At 42.2% G+C, this 22257-nt stretch overlaps 3 protein-coding genes across 3 annotated transcripts; 2 read left to right on the top strand and 1 right to left on the bottom strand.

Moving 5' to 3' along the window:
• The first annotated feature begins 338 nt into the window (after positions 1-338).
• Positions 339-6378, top strand: plekhb1 (pleckstrin homology domain containing B1). The gene is made up of 6 exons (XM_058077734.2): positions 339-494; positions 569-721; positions 3405-3507; positions 5144-5183; positions 5253-5343; positions 5417-6378. Exons 1-6 carry the CDS (start codon positions 458-460, stop codon positions 5548-5550), a joined length of 558 nt encoding a protein of 185 aa, XP_057933717.2. The 5' UTR covers positions 339-457; the 3' UTR covers positions 5551-6378.
• Positions 5581-11654, bottom strand: LOC131132403 (lathosterol oxidase-like). Its single transcript, XM_058077997.2, has 5 exons — positions 11577-11654; positions 9318-9532; positions 8297-8429; positions 8101-8201; positions 5581-7255 (listed from the first exon to the last, which is right to left on the bottom strand). Exons 2-5 carry the CDS (start codon positions 9525-9527, stop codon positions 6827-6829), a joined length of 873 nt encoding a protein of 290 aa, XP_057933980.2. The 5' UTR covers positions 9528-9532; positions 11577-11654; the 3' UTR covers positions 5581-6826.
• Positions 11655-12298: 644 nt separating this feature from the next.
• Positions 12299-16568, top strand: LOC131132402 (uncharacterized). The gene is made up of 2 exons (XM_058077995.2): positions 12299-13264; positions 14776-16568. The coding sequence occupies exons 1-2, from the start codon at positions 12584-12586 to the stop codon at positions 16096-16098; spliced, it is 2004 nt and encodes a 667-aa protein (XP_057933978.2). The 5' UTR covers positions 12299-12583; the 3' UTR covers positions 16099-16568.
• The last annotated feature ends 5689 nt before the right edge of the window (positions 16569-22257 follow it).

Raw genomic sequence — 22257 nt, 5'->3', positions numbered from 1 at the left:
TGCTTTTTATTAGCATATAGTTACAAAATATCAAATTGGCTCTTTAATTTTTCAGCATTTTTTTGTTCTGGAAAAATTCTGGACACCCCCGGTGTACATCATGTTGCGTCTAGGAACACTCATATAACCAACCTGCACTGATTGTTTAATCCTCCCCAGATTATGTCACATTTTGGACTCATTAGTGACAATGTAGTCTATGCTGAGTTAAAAAAAAGTGATTACGGTGAAAAGGGCACAATGCTAATTGGGTTGATGAGAAGGTGATACTATAATGATATAATAACAATAAAAGGGGATGTGAAGGGCAGGAGAGGTGGGGTGTGTCTGAACGCCTAATCCAGAATTATCCTCTGACTCAGACCTGACTAGGGAAAGAATAATCTGGGAGGCAGAGAATAAACAGGCTGTGTCCGTATACAAACCGTTGGATTGTAACCTTACAATATTTGGAACCATGGCACTCATGAGGTCAGGCTGGCTTTGGAGGCAGAGTAAGTAGCACGCCATTGCAAAATAAAGCTTTTATTGATCACTTTTATGATCGGCTGTCGTGTCTGCTGACTAGCATCCGTGCTGAAGCGCTGGAAGTTAAACTGGTGTGACCTGTGGATAGACGGGAGTCTCTGCTTTTACAAGAGCGACAGCCGGCGAGAGTTGGAGCACCGCGTCAACCTCAAGTTCACGTGCATAGACGTGCGGAGCGGCCTGGAATGTCGAGGTACAGGTTGACGGGTTGTGTTGTGCAATTCGTTCTTATTGCTTCATTTGAAATCAGGGGTGGCACCAGTCACCTAACTCACGAGACGAGGCCATGCACGAGATTGAATCCGTGGGAACGAGATGAGATTTTAACATTAAATTAAAAAGAAATGCATGATGAAAAATAGGGCCGGACAAACAAACTTTTGGATTTTTTTTTGAGGTGTCAAAGATATTACTGACAACATTCTTTGAGAGCAAAATGCCGCCTACAGAGAACATACTAAGTCCATATTTCTAAAATCACAAATACTTCAACTTGCTGATATAGTTAATCTTCAAACAGCTAAAATAATGCATAAGGCTAAAAATAAGCAATTAGCTAAAAATGTCATCTAATACTTCTCTACAAGAGAGGAGAAATATGATCTCAGGGAAGAAGTACATTTGAAACACTTCTATGCTAGGACTACGTTATGCTAGCCATAGCATTTCAGTATGTGGAATCAAACTATGGAATGGATTGAGTAAGGAAATCAAACAATGCACAACGATGAGCCAATTCAAGAAACAATACAAGCAGTTGATGTTTGCTAAATACAAGGATGAAGAGTCTTGAACCAGTCATGATGTGCTATATATATCACTATATTGACACTTACTATGGTACCCATTATGGCATTGGATGCTCATATCACCTCCTACTTCGGTATGTGACAAAAAAACCCCATTAAAAATAAATAAATAAATAAAATGAAAATTAATAAAATACAGTAAAAAATAAAAAAACTTAAATTATATTTGTAGAGCAGGAAGTGAACAAATGTAGCAGTTACAAAAGTAACAGTGCAACGAACAGTTGCACGATATCAGGTTTCCTCGTGTTGCGGCGTTGGCCATTTATTTACTCAACTGCAGAAAGTAGCTGACATTTCTGTCACGCCCTGTGTGAGTTCCTGTGTGACAGTTTGTCTGAGTTTCCTGTCTGGGCTTTGGTTTACTTTTTGGGACACTCTTATTTTTTATTGGACTTCCTGTTTTTGCCCTGTCTTCCTTCGTTGTCCCAATCATCCACACCTGTCCCTAATTTGTGTCTATTTAGTTCAGGTGTGTGCATCTCTCTGGGTTGGATCATTGTCGTTTGTCCGTTTGCTACCTGAGTTGCTTTTTCTTCTGCTGCTGTTGCACAGAATAAATATTATTTACCTGCACTTGGTCCTGTTCTCTGCATCCTGGGGTCGAACCGTAAAGCTCTCAAGCCGAACCGTGACAATTTCATCATTCAAGGACATTTATGGTAATGGTAATGGTAATGGTTTAATTTCATTTGAACATGCATCAGATTACAATTGAGTGCATCCCATAATCAGTTCCCAGTTCCACATGTCCAAAAGGAGTAGGAAGAAGCAAAGCTTATTAAATCCTACCCCTCCATCTGGTACTTTTACAATCACTAACTGTTACATTTGTTCACTTCCTGCTTTCCTAATATAATTTAAGTTTTTGTTTTTGTTTTTAAATAATGTACCTTGTACCAAAGTACTCGGTGATATGAGCATCCAATGCCATAATGGGTACCATAGTAAGTGTCAATATAGTGATATATATAGCACATCATGACTGGTTCAAGACTCTTCATCCTTGTATTTAGCAAACATCAACTGCTTGTATTGTTTCTTGAATTGGCTCATCGTTGTGCATTGTTTGATTTCCTTACTCAATCCATTCCATAGTTTGATTCCACATACTGAAATGCTATAGCTAGCATAACGTAGTCCTAGCATAGAAGTGTTTCAAGTGTACTTCTTCCCTGAGATCATATTTCTCCTCTCTTGTAGAGAAGTATTGGATGACATTTTTAGGTAATTGCTTATTTTTAGCCTTATGCATTATTTTAGCTGTTTGAAGATGAACTATATCAGCAAGTTGAAGTATTTGTGATTTTAGAAATAAGGAGTTAGTATGTTCTCTGTAGGTGGCATTATGATTTATCCTTACTGACCTTTTTTGCAGTACATTTAGCGAGTGAAGATTCCTTTTATAGTTATTAGCCCATATTTCCACACAATAAATAAGATATGGTAGAACCAGAGAGCAATAAAGAGTGTGGAGTGATTTCTGATTGAGAACAAATTTTGCTTTGTTCAATATTGAAATTAAATATTGAGTTAAAAACCTTATTATACATACTGTACATTTAACAACAAATCTGTGTTTTTTAGTAATTAGTTTCAACATTTTAGCTTTTTGTAGTTTTTTTATCAAATTTTCACCTTTATTTTATTTTGCAATGAGCCACGCTCCACAGATGGCCCCTGTGCCACAGTTTGGACACCCATGTTTTTTCAGGAAGGGGAGTGCCTTCTTACTGATGTTACTCAGGAGCGTATCTGGACAATTTGGAGTCGCCAATCAAGCTAACGTGCATGTTTTTGGAATGTGGGAGGAAAACCGGAGTACCCGGAAAAAAACATATGAACGGGGAGAACATCCAATCTCCACACAAGGATGCTCGAAGCGGAGAATCGAACCCGGGTCTTCCTGATCTCCTGACTGTGTGGCCACCGCCCAGCATCTGACAAATCATGAAGTACAATGGCTCCAATGTGGAAGTACTACAGCTACTGCCTGGGCATACAGCTTTTCTCCTCACGTTTTAAATTTAGAGACCCTTAATTCAAATGATTTTTAATTGATTGTAGGCGTGGCTCCTCCTGAGACCAACCCCCAGGACAATGTCATTGTGGTCCAGTTCAAGGACGGCTCAACGATGAACCTGTGTGCCAACAACGAGGACGAGTCCATGTGGGTGTACTTACACAGACTACACTCAGTTCAATCATTTCTTCATCACTAGAATGCTTCATTCTAGACTTTCTTCAGCATGTCTCAAGGTTGCCTCAATAGTGTATTGCAAGCATGCCCAAAAATTAACTCAAGACAGTTTAAAATGGCTTTTTACTTTGAGATCACACTAATTCACTAGCATTCCCTGATGAAAATCTCTATAAGAGATATAGATTTAAAACCGAGAGAATACACTCTATTTACTTACTTTTCATCGTACACCAGGAAAATAAATGCAAGATGAAATATACGTGTTTTCAGACATATTTCCCAGCAGTCCTCAGCCTGTTAAGTCTTCTCATATTACAATATTTGCTGCAATAAGCACTATGAGGGATCAATCAACTGGAAGAAAATACCTACAACAACGCTGTCATCTAGTGGTCACAACCACATGCAGCATTTAGCAGTAAAATATGACAACAAAAACATATTTCAAAGATGAAATAACAGTTCATTCATTCATTTTCTACCGCTTATCCTCACAAGGGTTGCGGGGGTGCTGGAGCCTATCCCAGCTGTCTTCGGGCGAGAGGCGGGGTACACCCTGGACTGGTGGCCAGCCAATCACAGGGCACATATAGACAAACAACCATTCACACTCACATTCATACCTATGGACAATTTGGAGTGGCCAATTAACCTAGCATCCTTCCAAGTGGAAGAAAATGAATAAATGAATGAATTTGAATGCATAATTGTCAATATGCTTAAGCTGTGCAATGTTGACTGCTGATAACTAAACATATTAGTAGGGTATATTAGTATAATTACTGTTAACTTATGTATTTCCATGCATAGCTTTATTCTGCCCTCATTCTATTGGTGGTGATAGGATTGCTTTTGGAAGTAACAATATTTTCACACTCATAATACTCCATAATAATTACCTGCTCATCTTGTGTAAATTACGCCGTCTGGATTCTGGCTGGCTTCGCTTTTGTCAAGCGCACTGAGCACGAAGCCGAGAACTGATTGGGGGACTTTAGGTTTTGTTGAGTTGCATCTGGTCCAAGAAGCACTGCTATTCTTCAGCAGCGGCCACATACTGAAAAATGAAAGGATGCAACTTTGCATCTTTGATATTTTTGTAAAGCAACACAGCACTGTTAGTATGCTAAGAAGTTACATATATTTCTAGAAAGCTCAGCTTTGTCATAAAGGTGAAAAAGGCTATTATAAATATCAACTTTGTTCTTTTTTACTGGTCTTTTTAAAATTATTTTTGTAATTATTTTATTATTATTTAAATTTGTAAATTTATTCCCATAATATATATATTTTTTGTACTTTTAGAAGCATAAATTCAAAATATTAAAGACAAAATAAATGATTTTTTTAAAGTCATAGTATTATGAGAAACAAACAAAACTTAGTTGTCATTTTTGGAGGTTGGGGAAAAGTATAAAATATTACAGGAATAAAGTCATAACAGTCACACATATCTACGTGTTGCTTTACAAAACATCAAAGTGGCAAAGTTGCATGCTTTAATTTTCACTATGTGGCCACTATTGCAGCTAGAGCATCACTAAAAACTCCATTTTAGCAGTCCAACCTGAGATTTGCTTTTGTTCCTGTGCCTTTTCCCCAGAGCCTGGAAACTGACCATGCTAGAAACCAGGAGGAACCCGGTGAGCGGTCCACCTTCCCGTGATTGTTTGTTTTTAAATATGGCTTCTGGAGACTGTTGTCTTCCTCAGGTGTTCACGTATGACCCGTACAACGACTCCTATGAGGCCGTACCCCTCGGCCACTACCACACCTTCTACATGACGCCTGGAGCAGGACCAGGTATACTTCATAGTCAGCCATGTTTACCTTTAACGGGGCTTACGGTCGGCCATGTTGTTTCCTCCTATGGAAGGCACCCACCAGGTGATAGTTCACAGGGACCCCTTCGATGGCGTGTTTGACCACCTGGCGCTAGGATTACTGGCAGGTATGGCGGCAGGAGCGGCCATGCGATCCTTCCTCTGGGCGCCCATCTTCTTTTGCTGAGATGAACGAATGACGCAACCCTACAGAGCACCTTTAGCTTGTCTATTTGTACAAAACACCAGTGAAACAAGCGGACGTAGGTAGGCTCCTTTTGTTCGCCTTTTCTTCCCCGTGTGCAATCATTTTGCTTATTAAACAAAATGTAACTGCTGCTGTGTTAAGGCCATCCATGCATTTCCTATGCTGCTTATCCTCACACGGAAGAACCATGCACGAAAAACCAGTGCATGTTTTTGGAACACACAGAATCGAACCCGGGTCTTTCCGATCTCCCGTGTGGGCAACATGAAAACCACTGTCCACCGTGCGGCCTGTGTTAAGTCATATTGGCTTATTGGGGTGGTGTAGTGGTTGTCTCCCAACCTCAGGGTTGCTGGTTCGATCTCCACTGATGATAGAAAGGCATTACACAACAGTCCACTGACCATTTCCAGTACATTTTAAACATTTGGGCTAAAGTGTATCGTTTTATGGCTATGTCAAAAAAAGGCTGTTAAGAATGTGAATACAAACGTCTTAGGTCCCACTAAGTCAGGGGGGGTCCAAAGTGCGGCCCGGGGGCTATTTGCGCCACATTCTAATAAAATAATAAAACAATAAATCCAAAACAAGCAAAATTGGAAAAATCAGCAGTAATTCTACAACAATAAAGTGGAAATATGAAGAGAAAAAAGTTGCATTCTAAGGAACAAAAAAGTTACAATTTTACCAGAATACACTCTTAATTTATGAGGAAAAATAATATCATTTTAGTACCATAGAGTTGAAATATTAAAGAATTTTTTTTTTTTACAAAAATTATTTAAGAAGGAAGTTGAAATATTTGGAAAAAAACAGAAAAATGGGGGGGGGGCATTCTAACAAACCAAAAAGTTAAAATTTTACCAGAATGCACTTGTAATTTATGAGGAAAAATAAAAGGGTCATAAAACTGTCTTTTATGAAAATGTTCTTCACCAGTCCTAATCATGCCAGTGTGAATGCGAAGCGAACCGCACCAAAATGCGCATCATGCATCTTGTTATTTTTAGCCAGGACCAAATGTGAACACGGCCTTAAAGAACAACGAAGACTTGGAAGAATTCAGCTACACATTTTGTGTCCATGTTCGCTTTCTCGTCTCCGAATAGGAGCTATTTGGACACTTATGGTGAGATTCGGAAATGCCAAGTTTTCCTTGTGGAATTTCCCAACTGCTATTTGGCAAATAGAAGAACCCAAACTATTCTGAATTGGGCCGTCTTTAAAATTACATTTCCCAACGGTTACACAACCGTTACTCCTCTTTGCACGTCGCACTTCGCAGTCCCTTCGCTAACTTCCCGTCTGCTTGAAGCTTGCGGATCAGGTCACGCGGCCCCTTCCCCATCAGCGCCGACGGGTGGCGGTAGGAGCCCCCCAGGCGGTCCCACAGCGTGAAGTACTGGCCATAGTTGTAGTCGAAGAAGAGATGGTGGTCGGTGTGGTGCGCCGAGCCATTGATGACTCCCGTCATAGCACTCGGGACCCGGTAGTCGCCGTCGTGGATGGAGATGGTCCAAATGTTGACGAAGACGTACAGGACCAAGTAGAGCACCTTTTGGAGCGGGAAGAGGAAGGGGTAGATGTGGTACGGGAGCCCCTGCATGAAGCCGTCCACCGGGTGGAAGGCGTGACTGGCGAACGGCGTGGGGATCTTCCACACGTGGTGCGGTTTGTGGAAAAGCTGCATTTGGGGCAAGATGGCAAAGGGATTTCAGCAAACGTCCTCAACCGACGCACATTTAAACTAAGCCTTCTGCTTATCAGAAGTCGGGCTGTGGGGACGGGAGCCTTAGCAATGAAGCCCAGACTTCCGTCTCTGGCTACTTCATACATCTCTCAGTAGATCCAAGGTATTGCACGGCCAGCTAAGAGACATTGTGCTCTAATTTCGTGGCGCAGCGCAAGGTGGCGCACCCCATGCAGCCAATTTAGTACACTGAGCTGCACTGAGATGGGTGTGGCGGCGCACCTGTGGAAGTTGTCCACATTTTCAGCTTGTCGCAGTGACAATTTTGTGACAAAACATCGCGCCAGCCCAGACATGGTCTGTTCTTGGCGCAGGCGAAGCGCACCCTGCGCAGTGGTGAATTGGCTGACAGGTGCACAGTGCAGACACGCCACCAAAACCTCACAAGCGGGTTTTTTGGAGTGTCAGGCACATTTCAATGCAACCAGCAACCACTATTTCATGTAAGCGTCTGAACCAGCATAAAACACAAGACAGATCTACTCATCGTTCATCTTCTTGGCTGTGCTGGACGCCTGGTCTACCAAATTAGAGCCCTGGGTTTCTCCCGGGTAACAGTGCTGATCACCTTATCTCTAAGGGAGAGCCCAGGTACCCTGCGGAGAAAACTCTTTTCGGCTGTGATCTTATGATTTTGGTCACGACCCGAGGGTCATGACCAAAGGTGAAGGTCGGAACGTCGATGGGCCGGTCCATTGGGAGCTTTCCCTTTCGGCTCAGCTCTGGGCTAAAATAGCTTGAAGACTCGGGCTTACTTGGCAACATACGACTGTACTCACCTTGTAAATAAGTTTATGATGCAGGAAGCGGTGAATCCAATAAATGCACATGTCGGTGAAAAACAGGAAGGAGATCATACTCAGGAAAAGTCCGGTCCAACCTGCAAGCGTTCCAGATCGGTTAGCAAACAAGGAGCAAATCCAAGGATTTGAAAGCGAAAAGAACAGAAGCCACCACAAGCGAGCGATGTCGTACCCAAGGGTGAGTCGTGGACGTTGTCGTACAATTTGCTGTATCCTCGGACTTCGGCGAAGAACAGCGCAACGGTGGGAATGCTGATCCAGGGAAGCGAGGTCAGCGCATACTTGATCTCCCGCCAAACTTGATTCTGTGGGATGAAAGTGTTTGCTTTAAGGACAACAGGAAAAGTCTGTGGCGGGAATCGCACATGATGGTCAGTGTATGCGCTGCTACCACTACAGCAATTTCCCAGAATTTATAACTTTATTTTCTTTTGTTTGTTTCTCATAAATTATTACTTTACCTTTTCTTATACATTTAGACTCTATGCCACTAAAAGAACATTACACTTCTTCATATTTTACAATTGTATTCTCATAGAATTGCAACTTTTTTTTCTCCTTAGAATACGACTTTATTGTCATAAAATGCTTTTTTCATTTCTGCTGTTTTTTTTAAATACCATGTACCTTCTCCCTGTAAATTTTATTTTCATAAGTATGATTTCATTCCCCTATTTTGACTTCTCTGAGCAACTTTTCCACAACCTAAATTTCCTCAAAATTACAACTTTACTTCTTGCTTTAAAAAACGACTTTAAAAACATTTTTCCGTTAACTTTATGCTGCTAAAATGACATTATTTTTTTCTCTTAATGTTTTAATAATATACTCTCGCAAAATGTATACAAATTTTGCTATATTTCATTAAATTACATTTTTAGAATGTGCTGCATAAAAAACAACTTTAAAAACTTTTTCTGTTAATATTTCAACTTTATGCTGCTAAAATGACATTATTTTTTTCTCTTAATATTTTGACTATATTCTCGCAAAATGTATACAAATTTTGCTATATTTTATTAAATTACATTTTTAGAATGTGCTGCATAAAAAAAACACTTTGGACATCCTTGTCCTACTGTATCACAAACAGGAGTACTTTTACTTTTCTTGCCTATTAGTACTACATACAGTATGGCCAAGGGGCGGCCCAAGTATCCTGACGTGTAAACCGCAGGGTATTAAACAATTACCTCTAAGAAGTGGGGGTGTTTCATGAGGTCATGGTCAAAGATGAAGTAGTAGCTGATGGCTCCCAGACTCAGGTAGAGCGCCGTCGCTCCAAGGTTGGTCACCACTAGTAGGCTGAGGATCTGCCGCAGGGTACCGTCCTCTGCCCACGACGCTGGGTACACGTAAGGCGTGAACACGTAGTGGTCGGCGACGTTCAGGACAAGATCCATGGTGGCTGAAATGAAGATACCAAGGCACCAGGCAAAAGTGTAATAAGAAGTTAATTACTGTTGATTATTAAGTGGCAAAACAATACAACACTTAACTTACCTTTCATAAAAAGTCATTTTGTAAACATCCTGTACTAAAGTATTGGACACCATCAGTCTTGAGGTTTTGTATGATTTTACACTGATGGCTTATCAACCTGAAATGGAACGCGAGTCCCCTTCAAAATGGAAGTAACAAATATTTTTGCAACCGATTCCTTAAAAACAGTGCTCCTATCATATAGAGCTACTTTGTTATTTGGTAAAGCAACACATGTAGACATGTTAAAACGCTTATTATTTATATTAACCTCACTCTTTGCTCTTTTTTCCCTGTTTTGATCTTTTTCCTTTTTAATTGTACAAATATTTCCACTTTCTTCTGAAACAATGTTCATACATTTTTTTCTTCTTGAAATTATTATGACTTTATTCCCAGAATATTTTTACTTATCCCCCAAACTATTTGGTTTTGTTTCTGATAATATCACAACTTAAAAAAATCATATTTAATTTCCATGCCACTAAAATGACATATTTCTCTTCATAATATTACACATTAAATCTTTAAAAAAATTGCACCTTATTTTCTTATCAGAATACATTTTTTCCTTCCTATTTTGACTTTATTGACAGCTGTTTTTTTTTCATTTCTGCTGTTTTCCAACTAATTTAACTTTCTTCTTCTCAAAATTATAACTTCATTGCTATATTCTCACACTTAATTTATAACTTTTTCCAACTTTATTGTTTATGTTTTTTCATAGTACTCTGACTTTAAAAAAATCAAAATTAATTCATCTTTATGTTTTCTCCGGGTACTGCGGTTTCCTCCCACATTCCAAAAACATACTAGGTTGATTGGCGACTGCAAATTGTCCATAGGTATGAATGTGAGTGTGAATGGTTGTTTGTCTATATGTGCCCTGTGATTGGCTGGCCACCAGTCCAGGGTGTACCCCACCTCTGGCCCGAAGACAGCTGGGATAGGTTCCAGCACCCCCACAACCCTTGTGAGGAAAAAGCGGTAGAAAATGAATGAATGAATGAACGTTATCTAATTCTGACATGCAGATATTTCCAGTTCCAGTGTCAAAAATACGTTAACAGGGCAGGTTATAAACATTGTGGAACCTTCAGCAGTGCTTTTGATAAGATTTAGGTGAATGTAGTGTATCTACTTGAATTCTGACCCTGTGTATGCACTGAATTTTTGTATGTTCTATTGCCATTCCTGAGAAAATAGCAGTTCAAATAAAGGGTGGCAAATTATTAAGACAACCCACTCTGTGACCCCAACTCTTTTCCAGTTTACACATAACAAATTGGTGACTCATATGGTAGAAAAGACAAATTTTCTTCAAAATTGAAAGCTGAAACGGCCATGTTAGACATATTTATGTTAATTGAACTGACACTGCTTTGTTTTATATTGGAGTCTCTGAAGAGCTTTGTGGCGGAAGAGTGATGCCACATTCACATCTCCCGATGAAGACTTTTGTTCTCCTTCAAATTTGAACTACTGGCTTGTCAACAAACTGTGCCGTGACTGACAGCAGGCAGAGGCAACAAGCTCTCCCCGCCTCTCACCCAAAGACAGCCGGGATAGGCTCCAGCACGCCCCGCGACCCTCGTGAGGAAAAAGCGGTAGAAAATGAATGAATGAATGAATTCATCTTTATGCTAATCAAAAGGTGTTAATATAGAGATTCTTCGACCAGCTTTTTTTGCACTGTGCCCTTAAAATCAGCTGAGCGCCCCTGCCACATACAGGTAGGATCTTTAAGGACCTTAAAGAATCTTAAAGGATCTTGGCAATAGGTTCTTAAAAACAGCAGTGCCCTGAGAAAGATGTATTTTCTAACTTTGGACAGAACTTAAGTACTGTACAACAAAACCGAAATACCAACATTTAAAATGCCATGAATGACATCTCGCAGTCTTTATAGACATGTTAAAATATATTTGTTGTTGGCGTATGACCCAATTCTGCAACAACGCAAAGCTCACCTGATGTTGGTTACTGTGTTCCGGAACACAGCACAGTTAGGTACAGCGCTTAAACTAAAGGCCGACAGTAGCCAATCACTAAAGAGCTTCCAGTGAAGTCACATAACATTCATCCAATGAGCGCGCAGCTTCTGGTCACATCAGCTTTGCCGTCAGCCGCCATTGGCCAATAGGGCGATCTGCTCATAGCACAAGGCTCGGTTAAAGGTCCTAGCTGGAAGAGGAGCTCAAACGTCGTCATAATGTTGCTCCAAAACAACTATAACGTGCCTGTATTTGAAGTAGACCCATGCAGGTACAATAAGACCCCTTTTATGGACCACTACCAACCCCTCAGAGGCGGAAAAAACGCTCCATACTCTACAAACACGCACATTCAAACTTGGCTTGGTTTTAAAACCCAAATATGACAAATGTAAACATCTTTTCATGGAGATATCCATCCATTTGTATCACCCCCTTAATTCGGCGTTGTTTAATGCAACCTTATAGTTATTATTGCGCCTCGACATTTGTACAACAGCTCTCTCTGCAAAAGAGTAAATAAGGGTAGTCTAAAAACTAACTCTGAATATGCCAAACCTCCCTGAAATGAAATACTAAAATAGGGGAAAAATATCATCTTTTAGTGACAATTGTAACAGGCACACAAATGGATACATATTTGACCACAAGGTGTCGCCATTGGTCCTGGTAAAAACATTACCATGCGTTGGCTCCATGTTGCTGTGCGTCATTAAAAAAACAAAAACAGGTCACATGACCATGAGGTGAAGCCATTGTGCTTTGTGATGATGTCACCGCGATGACATCATCACAAAGCACCACCAGCCACATTGGACGGTGAGGTAGTACCATACCCCTTTTGTTGATGTCATCATGGCCAAACATGACTATGGGGTAGAGCTCGTTAGCTTTGGCAATATTATTATCACTAATCATCATCGTCACAAGACCCGCAACCCCCGGGACATACGAGCTAGCTCGCTAGCTGCCTCTGTGGCACAATGGAGAATAAAATGCATCACATGCAGGGAAATGACTCCCTAAATCAAAATGTTCAACTCCTACAGTTTCAAACTGAGAAGTTCAGACAACTGTGGACTAAAGGCAAACAGTGTTTTGAAGAGCTTAAGCATTACTACATTCAGCTCAATGAGGAGTGGCAAACCCAGTGGCTTCTACGGGAGGAAACCATAGGATCCTACCAGCGGCACCTCGAGGTGGACTACATCAAGCTGTTAGAGGAATACGCCAAACTGTACAACACACGGGAGGCAAATGAGAGGATTCTCCTGAAAACCAATGCTGCACTGCAAAAATGTAACTTGGAGCTCAAGCAATACCACATTCAGCTCAACGAAGTGTGGCACAGCCGGTGGATGAAGCGGGAGAAAAGCATCGCCTCCCAGCTGAGATTTCTTGAGGCGGACAACAGAACGCTTGTGATGGAAAACGCCGAGCGGTCTCACACAATGAAGGTCAATGACAAGATGTTTCTGAAGACCAAGACCGAACTCTACAAAACCAGTTTAGAGCTGGAGAAATTAAAAGCCGCCAAAGATTACCTCTCGCTAGAAATGATGGAAAAGGAGGAGAGATGGAAACGGGAGAGAGAGCAGCTCCTCAAAGAAAGACAGGACTTGCTGGAGGACGTGAAGCTGTGCGAGAACCTGATCCGGCGTGTGGTACGTGTACCTTTACGAGTTTTTTAAGTCTCACTATGCATGGGTACAGAGATGAAGTCGAAGTCGGATTCAGTTGGAGTTGAATTGATTGTTGATTCTGATTATGTTGATTATATGAAATCCCCTAGTTGATGCCAGTCCAGAGTACTCACAACCACTGTTACAGATGTCAATCATAAAATGAAATCCTGGGGATAAATGATGGACCCCCCGAGGGGTACTTGAGATGGAAATAATACTGTATATCCATATATCTTAGGGGTGTAACGATAAGGTTCGGTACATACCTCAGTTTTAAGGTTGCGGTTCTGTTCACTTTTGGTACAGTAAGAAGTTTTCATAATTAAAAACAATGAAACATAAAAACTGTTGGCAGGTAATTCCACAACAAAAACTATTCTCAAGTACATATAGTTGTCCCTAGTTTATTGCGATTAATTGGTTCCAGACCCGAATGCAATAACCACATTGTAGGATTCAATATTAATGAATAGAGGGGATAAACCTGTGTATGACTTGTTAAATATGGGTCCTAATATTATGAGCGTCCTGTAGATATGAATTAACACTCAAATAGTCTTTTACTTCCAAGCTTAAAGTGTTTCAAATAAAAGAGGAAGAAGAACAAAGAAGCCAAAAGCTTACCACTTCCACACGGAATGAGAGGAGAACCTCTCCTTTTGTTTGGATCAATGTCGATTCCAGCCATCCCATCCCATCCAATCCCATCCTCGGTTCATCTCTAGCAAACTTTTTTACACTTTTCAAATGCCTTGGCGATAGAACGAAGCTCTGAGGTGTCGTAACGTTTCAGGTGTGATGTGTTGAATGTCAGGTTTTCTTTTTCCTTACATTCCCTTACATTTCCTTTGCAGAACATTTGGCTAAATGTTTTTCTCTGAAACAGTAACAAATCCCACACAAATGACACCATGTTTGTTTACAAGTCAGCTCATGGGAACTTGCGACTGGCCGTTTGCAGCATGTCACAGAAAAGGAGTGCTTGATTTGCTCACCTTCGCCCACCTACAGCACAGTATGGGCGATCTTACCTCATTGGAGCGTTTAATATTTAACCATTATTGGAGTTCAGCCCAATAACTATCACACAGTTATAGTATAGTTCCAGCCTTTACCCCCATTCTCCATCTCAACTGAACATACTTCCTTACGTTTCACTCGGACCAAGTGACAAAAATAGGTGACAGAAGAGGCTTTTCAAGCTCAGGCTTCTTTTTGGCATTGTTGGTGTCCATGACACCCTGAGCGGACGGCTGGGCAGCACTGTGTTCCTGCCAACCTCTTCCTGTCATGTTTACCGTAATACATACGCCTTTGTATCAAGTCTCAAGTTCTGCTCTAAAAATTCAGGTTCCGAATACATCTACCGTTACCCCTCTAATATATATCAAATAAAGTTTATCGTCTATCTGATAAAGGATTTCTCAGGGGTACTTCAATAAAAAACCCACTGGCTGTATGATTGGCTGTGTCCTTTTTTTGTTGTTTAGGAGATTGCCGTCAAAATGATGGAGGACAGGAAGGTGCTGAAAAAGAGGAACAACAGAAGCAAAGCCAAGAAAAAAGAGTGTGTCGACCAGAAGGAGGAGGAGAAAGTGGAAGGAGGTGTCGAGGAGCTTGTGAGGAACACTGAGGAGAAAGAGGAAGGAGGTGTCGAGGAGCTTGTGAGGAACATTGAGGAGAAAGGGGAAGGTGTTGAGGAGAAAGAGGAAAACGTAGTCAAGGAGGTAGTGAGTGGCTCAGAGAGAGTGAAAGGGAGTGATGAGGGAAGAAGGAGAAAAGAGGAGAAAGAGAAAGATGATGGGATCTGTCCAGACATCAATGGCGAGTGGGAAGACTGTGACGATGACAAGTGGGAAGATTGTGATAAGGAGGAGCAAGGAGAAGAGGATGAAGAAGCGGGAGAAGGAAGGGGAGAGGATGACAAAGAGGAACAGGAAACGTGTGACCAAGAGGAAATGGATTTCCAAGATGAAGAGGAAGTTGACGAAGTGGAAGAAGGTGACCGAATCAAAGAAGAAGAGGATGTTGAGGACGAGGGAAAAGAAGATACCGGGAAAGGAGAAGAGAATTATTTGGAGGGAGGCCAAGAAGACGACAGCGACAAAGAGGAAGTGGATTTCCAAGAGGAAAAAGGTGACGAAGAGGAAAGCCGAGAAGAAGAGGAAGGAGTTGACACAGAAGAATCGGAAGAAGAGGACCAAGACAAAGTTGGAAAAGATGATGAGGAAGGTGATCATGATCAATGGGGAGATTATGAGCAAGTGGGAAGCCCAGAGGAAGGGGAGGAGGAATGCCAAGAAGAAGAGGAGGAAGGCGACCGAGACGAAGTGGATTACCAAGACGAAGATGAAGAGGATGAAGACGACCAAGATGAAGGAGCTGATTATGAGCAAGAGAGGGGCCAAGAAGGAGAGGAACATGACCAGGAATTTGAGGATTGGTGGCAGGACATTGTAAACAAAACACACAATGATGAACATGATCAGGAATTTGAGGACTGGTGGCAGGGCATCATGAGCAAAACAGAACAAGCAAGTGACCTGGAGGGGGAAGACTATGAGGAAGAGGAAGGCCGAGAGGAAGGGGAACAGGATGACCAAGAAGATGAGGAAGAAGGTGACCAAGAGAGAAAAGATTATGAGCAAGAGGAAAGCCAAGAGGAAGGGAAAGAGCACGGCCAAGAAGAAGAGGAAGAAAGTGACCAAGAGGGCGGAGATTATTTGTCAGTGGAAGGGGAAGAGGAAAAGGAGGATGGTGACCAAGAGGAGAAGAAAGAGGGTGACCAAAAAGGTCAAGAAGAAGAGGAATAATAATAAGATAAATAAATAAGAGGGTGATCAAGCGGGGGAAAAGGATGACCAAAAGGAAGTGGAAGAAGGTGACCAAGAGTAGGAGGATTATGAGAAAGAGGAAATTGATGAGGAACAGAAGAGGATGGCGAAGAGGAAGGCCAAATGGACCAAGACAACAGTGATGACAAAAGCGGGGAAGAGAATAATAAGGTGGAAGGGGAATAAAAGTGTGCCAAAGAGGAGGTAAAAGAGTGACAAGGAGGAGCGTTCCAATAAAGAAGGGGAGGAAGAGTGTGTCAAGATGGACAATGGCGTGGGGAAGATGGGCGTGTCCATCCATCCAGCTAACCATCCATCCAACCAACCAAACAACCAACCATCCATCTAACCAACCAACCAACCATCCATCCATCTAACCAACTATCCATTCATCCAACCATCCATCCATCCAACCATCTAACCAACCATCCATCCATCCAACTAACCAACCATCCATCCATCCATCCATCCATCCAACCATCTAACCAACCAACCAACCATCCACCCATCTAACCAACTATCCTTCCATCCAACCAACCATCCAGTCAACCATCCATCCAACCAACCAACCAACCATCCCTCCATCCATCCATCCAACAAACAACCAACCAACCATCTAACCAACCATCCATCCATCTAACCAACTATCCTTCCATGCAACCAACCATCCATCTATCCAACCAACCAACCGTCCGTCGATCCATCCATCCATCCATCCATTTTCTTTACCGCTTGTTCTGACAAGGTCGTACGTATGATGAAGCCTCTGTCAGATGACTTATGGCAAGAGGCGGAGTACACAGCGGACTGGTAACCAGCCAATCACAGAGCACATATAGACAAACAACCATTCACACTCACATACCGATGCACAACAAATAGTCTCCAATGAACCTGACAAGCATATTTTTGCAATACATGGAGCAAACCCACCCACACCCGTGTGGAAACATGCAAGTGCCCCACAGTGATGCTCAAACGGAGATACAGCTCCAGACTGTATGGCCGACATGCTTAACAGGAATAAAGTGAAGAAGGGAGAGAGACTACCAGGTTGGAGAAAGACTGACACAAGAAAACAAAGAGCGAGGCGGAAGAAGGGAGTGAGGTAGAAGAAGGGAGTGAGGCGGAAGAAGGGAGTGAGGCGGAAGAAGGCAGTGTCATGACTGTTGGGAAAGAAAGAGGAGGGGGGTGTCATAGTCCGGAAGGAGTGATGTGGTGGAGGTTGAGGATTACAGTGTGTCTAATGAAGACAGGAATATCACAGACATGAAAGAGGGAGGTGGAGGATGAAAGTGTCAACATAAAACAGGAGGGCGTTACAGAGGGGAAAGAGGTGAAGAAGACATTGTGGACGATGAGAGTGCCAAGAAGGAGGAGGGAGAGAATATTAGTGGAAAGGAGTTCCAAGGTGGAGGAGATTGGCAAAGTAGAGGAAGACGCAAAAGGGAGTGCCAAAGTAGATGAGAAGGAGTGTTAGTGAAAACAGTGAAGGAGACACAGGGAGGGAGCATGGTAAATGACAACAGAGTGTCATTGTCGATTAGCTTCACTTTATCTTCTTACTGAGTATATGTTTGGTTTCTTATATTCAGTTTCTTCAGCTTTGTGAGATGTTGTTTCACCATGACATATCTCCACAGGCGTCTGCCGTCAGCTGTACTTCCTGTGGCCATCCTGATAGACCTGACAGATTGACTCAGTTGGCCAACAACACATCAAGAATGTTCCCCCTATCTTAGATACCTCCTTCAGATACACATTTTGCCTGTCATTGTGTCACTCTCCTACCATTTACTCTGCAAAAAGTTGTGGGCTTCTTGAGTTTAGATCTGTAATCACTTTCCAATCTGCCTGGAGGAGAAAGAGAAATCTAATTTGACAATGAGGTAATGAACCCGTGAAACCATTATTTTCGATAACCCATTTCAAAGACTGGTTGAAGCACTGATGGAAATTCTATTAAACATAGCTGGCTGATTTCTCTATTTGGTGGCAGAAAGACACTTTCAAGCCTTGACAATTTACTGGGTTGCAAGTGATCATTATTCCGAGGAGCGTCAACACTCAAGCGTTACCTAATGATTGAAAGGCAACAAGCCCAGACTTTCTGCTAATGACCCCTCATAGACTAAAAACACAGCGATGGCCACTATCTCTGTCTCAATGGATTATTACCATGACTCCTATCACTGATGGTTTGAGTTTATGCACGGCAGTGGACTCGGGTCTGTGGGTGTCTGGGCCAAAAAGTTTCGTTATCTGTGCTTTACTTAACTTGGCTCCAAGAGCCAATCCCGTTCACTTTGTCACTTTTTAAATGGTATTTTTTTGGTATCTCCACATTCAAGATCCCATTCCTGTTGATAACCAAACTGGTTGGGCCTCAACTAAGAACCAATTTCATAAAGACTGGGAACCAGTTTCCTCTCACAGGCACACTGCAGGGGTTTGTGCTTGGCCCCAATCTTTACCTCTGCTTTCCCAGTATCATCATGGGCGCTCAGGTTTGCAGATGGTAATTCACATGCCACTTTCAGGTTTCTGGACTACAGACTATCATGGACCCGTAATAGATCAACCACACTGAAGAGCACTTAGCACTTTCCATAAAGGGTACCTTTTAACCATTGCATACTATGGCACTTGCATCAAAGTACCCAATTTCCATCGACCTACCAGCTATTCAATGGACCATTCATATTTGTATATTGCATAAATTTACTGAATTCAAATTTGTAATTGAGTCTTCGGAGTTGCAGTTGTATCACTGCAAACAAAAAGTGCACAAGCAAAAAGACCTCGTCACGTGGCCACAGAACCTGAAATTATCCACCTTGGCTTGAGGCTCCAAACACATGAATCTTCAAATTATGAAATGCTGAAATGTGACACCATGTGTGTGCTTCTCCATGTGATATTTATCAGCCTGCTGAATGCGTGTCGGCCATTATTTGTTCTGCGCCTCTTTGTGTATTCATGTCATGAATAATGCCTGCTGATGCTAATCAGATGGCGGACCCGAGAGCGGTCTCAAAAGCATCCTCCTGGAAAACCAATCATCCGCGTGGCCTTATAGCGACATTGCACTTGAGTGCACCGTCTCCCATTTTGCATAGCATTGGACTAACCACAGGCACTGATTAGCACCATCCTCCCCACTGATAAAAACAGTTGTGTCTTGATTTTAATGAACTGCTTCACATTAGTGAGGCCCTTCTTTCCTCCCTGTACACTTGCCTCCACTTGCCCTCTCGCAGTCTGGGGAAAAAACGGGGCTCTGGTTGGGGATTACATAAATAAATAAATAAATCGGTCAACACTTCAGTGTACTCACTATCAGTAAGCAGCCCGGCCAGGCGCACTCCAGAGCCAAGACAAAAATATTGACAAAATGTCTGCTGCTCATCTTATTATCTTGCCCAGGGTTGCTTTTGCCAAAATAGCCCATGCTGGAGGCAAGCGATGGTGGCAGCCTCTGTGAGTGCATTCTGCAGGGACATAGATGTTTGCAAAGCTCGCCACAAGTGAGCTCTGAGTGCCGCACCATCATTCCCCATCTGAATGCTTCTGGATGAAGCAGCAGAAGTTTGCTGATGAGTGATTTGCTTACCGCCAACCAGTTGCTCGGCACAGGGAGTGACCCCAAGTATTGCACAAAACGGGCAGAATGTTATAAGAGGAAATTGATGAACTGAAGAGGATGGTGAAGAGGAAGGCCAAAAGGACCGAGACAACAGTGATGACAAAAGCGGGGAAGAGAATAAGGTGGAAGGGGAATAAAAGTGTGCCAACCATCCATCCATCTAACTAACTATCCATCCATCCATCCATCCATCCATCCATCCAACCATCCATCAATCCAACCAACCATCTAACCAACCATCCATCCATCTAACCAACTATCCATCCATCCAACCATCCATATATCCAACCATCCATCCATCCAACCAACCATCTAACCAACCATCCATCCATCTAACCAACTATCCATCCATCCAACCATCCATCTATCCAACCATCCATCCATCCATCCAACCATCCATCCATCTATCCAACCATCCATCCATCCAACCAACCAACCATCTAACCAACCATCCATCCATCCATCCATCCAACCAACCATCCATCCAACCAACCAACCCTCTAACCAACCATCCATCCATCCATCTAACCAACTATCCATTCATCCAACCATCCATCCATCCATTCATCCATCCATCCATCCATCTAACCAACTATCCAACCATCCATCCAACCAACCAACCAACCAACCAACCAACCAACCTCCTCTTAAGAGAACAGACCAGAGAATTAGGCTTGATGCTGCAGATATTGCCATGTGAAGCGGGTCCTTGCTCTGTGCCGGCGTTGACAAATGTGAGCGTCAAAAATGACTAAATATACCAGATGACAACTACAGATAGCGAGCAAGTCGACTGCGTGAACACCGGGAAGTAGATGGCATAAATCAGCCCACATAAACGGGCAAGTGTCATATCATCCAACCTCCCCCCTCCAGGCTTGACTGATAAAATGCATTAATACATAATAATGATACATAAGAGGTGAGAAAAGTACATGCATCAACTTTGCAGCTGTCATTTAGAGAGAAGATGGCTTCCTACTAAAAAGGTGCAAAATGCTACTATGTTCAAAAAGAAGCCTGGACACCAGTCCCACAGTGGATAGGGAATTGGCGGCATGTGTAGTATGAGCAGTGGTGAATGTGTAGGGGCAGTGCCCCACTAAATGGTGCTGTTTTCCTATTCAAATCCATAGTGATTTGATAGTGACATGGATACGTTAATCTTCTACCGCTTATCCTCATGAGGGCTGTTGAGGAGGTGCTGGAGCCTATCCCAGCTGTCTTTGGGCGTTAGGCGGGGTACACCCTGGACTGGTGGCCAGACAATCACAGGGCACATATAGACAAACAACCATTCACACTCACATTCATACCTATGGACAATTTGGAGTGGCCAATTAACCTAGCATGTTTTTGGAATGTGGGAGGAAACCGGAGTACCCGGAGAAAACCCACGCATGCACGGGGAGAACATGCAAACTCCACACAGAGATGGCCGAGGGTGGAATTGAACCTTGGTCTCCTAGCTGTGAGGGCTGCGCGCTAACCACTAGACCGCCGTGCCACCCCCACATGATACATGTAATCACAAAATTAATTTATAAAAATAAACTGGTCTCATCATTTTGGTGCTGTTTTTGGAGAAATCCTATTCATTTTCATCTTTTGCACTGATTACAAAATCAACACATTTATATAAACCATATATAAATACAAATTTCTATCTGTTGTCTCTGGACAGGTTGATGTTAAGCACCTTAAGACACAGTTAAAACACATGAAGACACAATACACACAATAAAACACACAATAAGACATTACATGAGACCCTCCCAACTCAACACCCAACCCAAGACCAGAACTAGTTCAAATGATGAAAGTGCTGAAACGCTTAGTCCAGAATCAAATCAAATCGAGTACACGATCATGATCACACAACTTGCTGGACACAATCCACTTGATGTTTGAAGGCAGCTAAAGCAAAACTAGAGGAATCTCTTAACTTAACCGGCAGTGTTCCAACAGGTACTGCCTTTGAAGGAGAGGACATTTTGTCCAAAAGTACTTTTTCTCTGTGGTACGTGACAATCACCTCTGGATACGGCCCTTGTAGACCGGGATAGTCGGGTTTTGATCAAATCAAAAACAGGTCCTGAGGGAGTGGGGGAGGAGTCATTTCTAAATATCACAAGATTTTCAAAGCAAGTACTTTGTACTTTGATGGTTAAGTTCTGGGCTTTTTGTCTAATACTTCCAGGGCTCTTTTACCATGTGTACTGTATACTGACTGCATGTCTTTCAGTAGCCACGTAGACATGGACCCAACTATTCCAATGGCATTCGGTTTATTTGCTCTATTTCTGTTGTTTATTGGTGGTTGGCAAACAGCTTTCGTGTGCATTCCCGCCATCTGTGGAACACAATCTAAACACCTCTATACGCCATTCACAAGTCCACTTTTATTAAAAAAGAAAAATATGTATATATCTATATAAAACATGTCCTGAGTTTAATTATAAAATATTAGCAAGATTGAATTTGATTTTTTC

Source organism: Doryrhamphus excisus, linkage group LG1 (assembly GCF_037039965.1).
Source record: "Doryrhamphus excisus strain RoL-2023G ecotype Guam linkage group LG1, RoL_Dexc_Guam_v1.1, whole genome shotgun sequence".
Lineage (NCBI taxonomy): Eukaryota > Metazoa > Chordata > Actinopteri > Syngnathiformes > Syngnathidae > Doryrhamphus > Doryrhamphus excisus.
The sequence above is the reverse complement of the archived record's forward strand: the minus strand, read 5'-3'. Positions and strand labels throughout refer to the sequence as shown.

What these genes read in the sequence shown, in the direction of transcription:
- plekhb1 (XM_058077734.2), top strand. Translation starts at nt 458, where the DNA reads ATGGCACTCATGAGGTCAGGCTGGCTTTGGAGGCAGA. An exon ending in AGGCTGGCTTTGGAGGCAGA is followed by an intron (nt 495 to 568) that starts GTAAGTAGCACG and finishes TCTGCTGACTAG; the next exon opens with CATCCGTGCTGAAGCGCTGG. An exon ending in GACGCCTGGAGCAGGACCAG is followed by an intron (nt 5,344 to 5,416) that starts GTATACTTCATA and finishes CTCCTATGGAAG; the next exon opens with GCACCCACCAGGTGATAGTT.
- LOC131132403 (XM_058077997.2), bottom strand. Translation starts at nt 9,527, where the DNA reads ATGGATCTTGTCCTGAACGTCGCCGACCACTACGTGTTCACGCCTTAC. An exon ending in AACACCCCCACTTCTTAGAG is followed by an intron (nt 8,430 to 9,317) that starts GTAATTGTTTAA and finishes TTCATCCCACAG; the next exon opens with AATCAAGTTTGGCGGGAGAT. An exon ending in ATCATAAACTTATTTACAAG is followed by an intron (nt 7,256 to 8,100) that starts GTGAGTACAGTC and finishes CCCCAAATGCAG; the next exon opens with CTTTTCCACAAACCGCACCA.
- LOC131132402 (XM_058077995.2), top strand. Translation starts at nt 12,584, where the DNA reads ATGGAGAATAAAATGCATCACATGCAGGGAAATGACTCCCTAAATCAA. An exon ending in AGAACCTGATCCGGCGTGTG is followed by an intron (nt 13,265 to 14,775) that starts GTACGTGTACCT and finishes TTTGTTGTTTAG; the next exon opens with GAGATTGCCGTCAAAATGAT.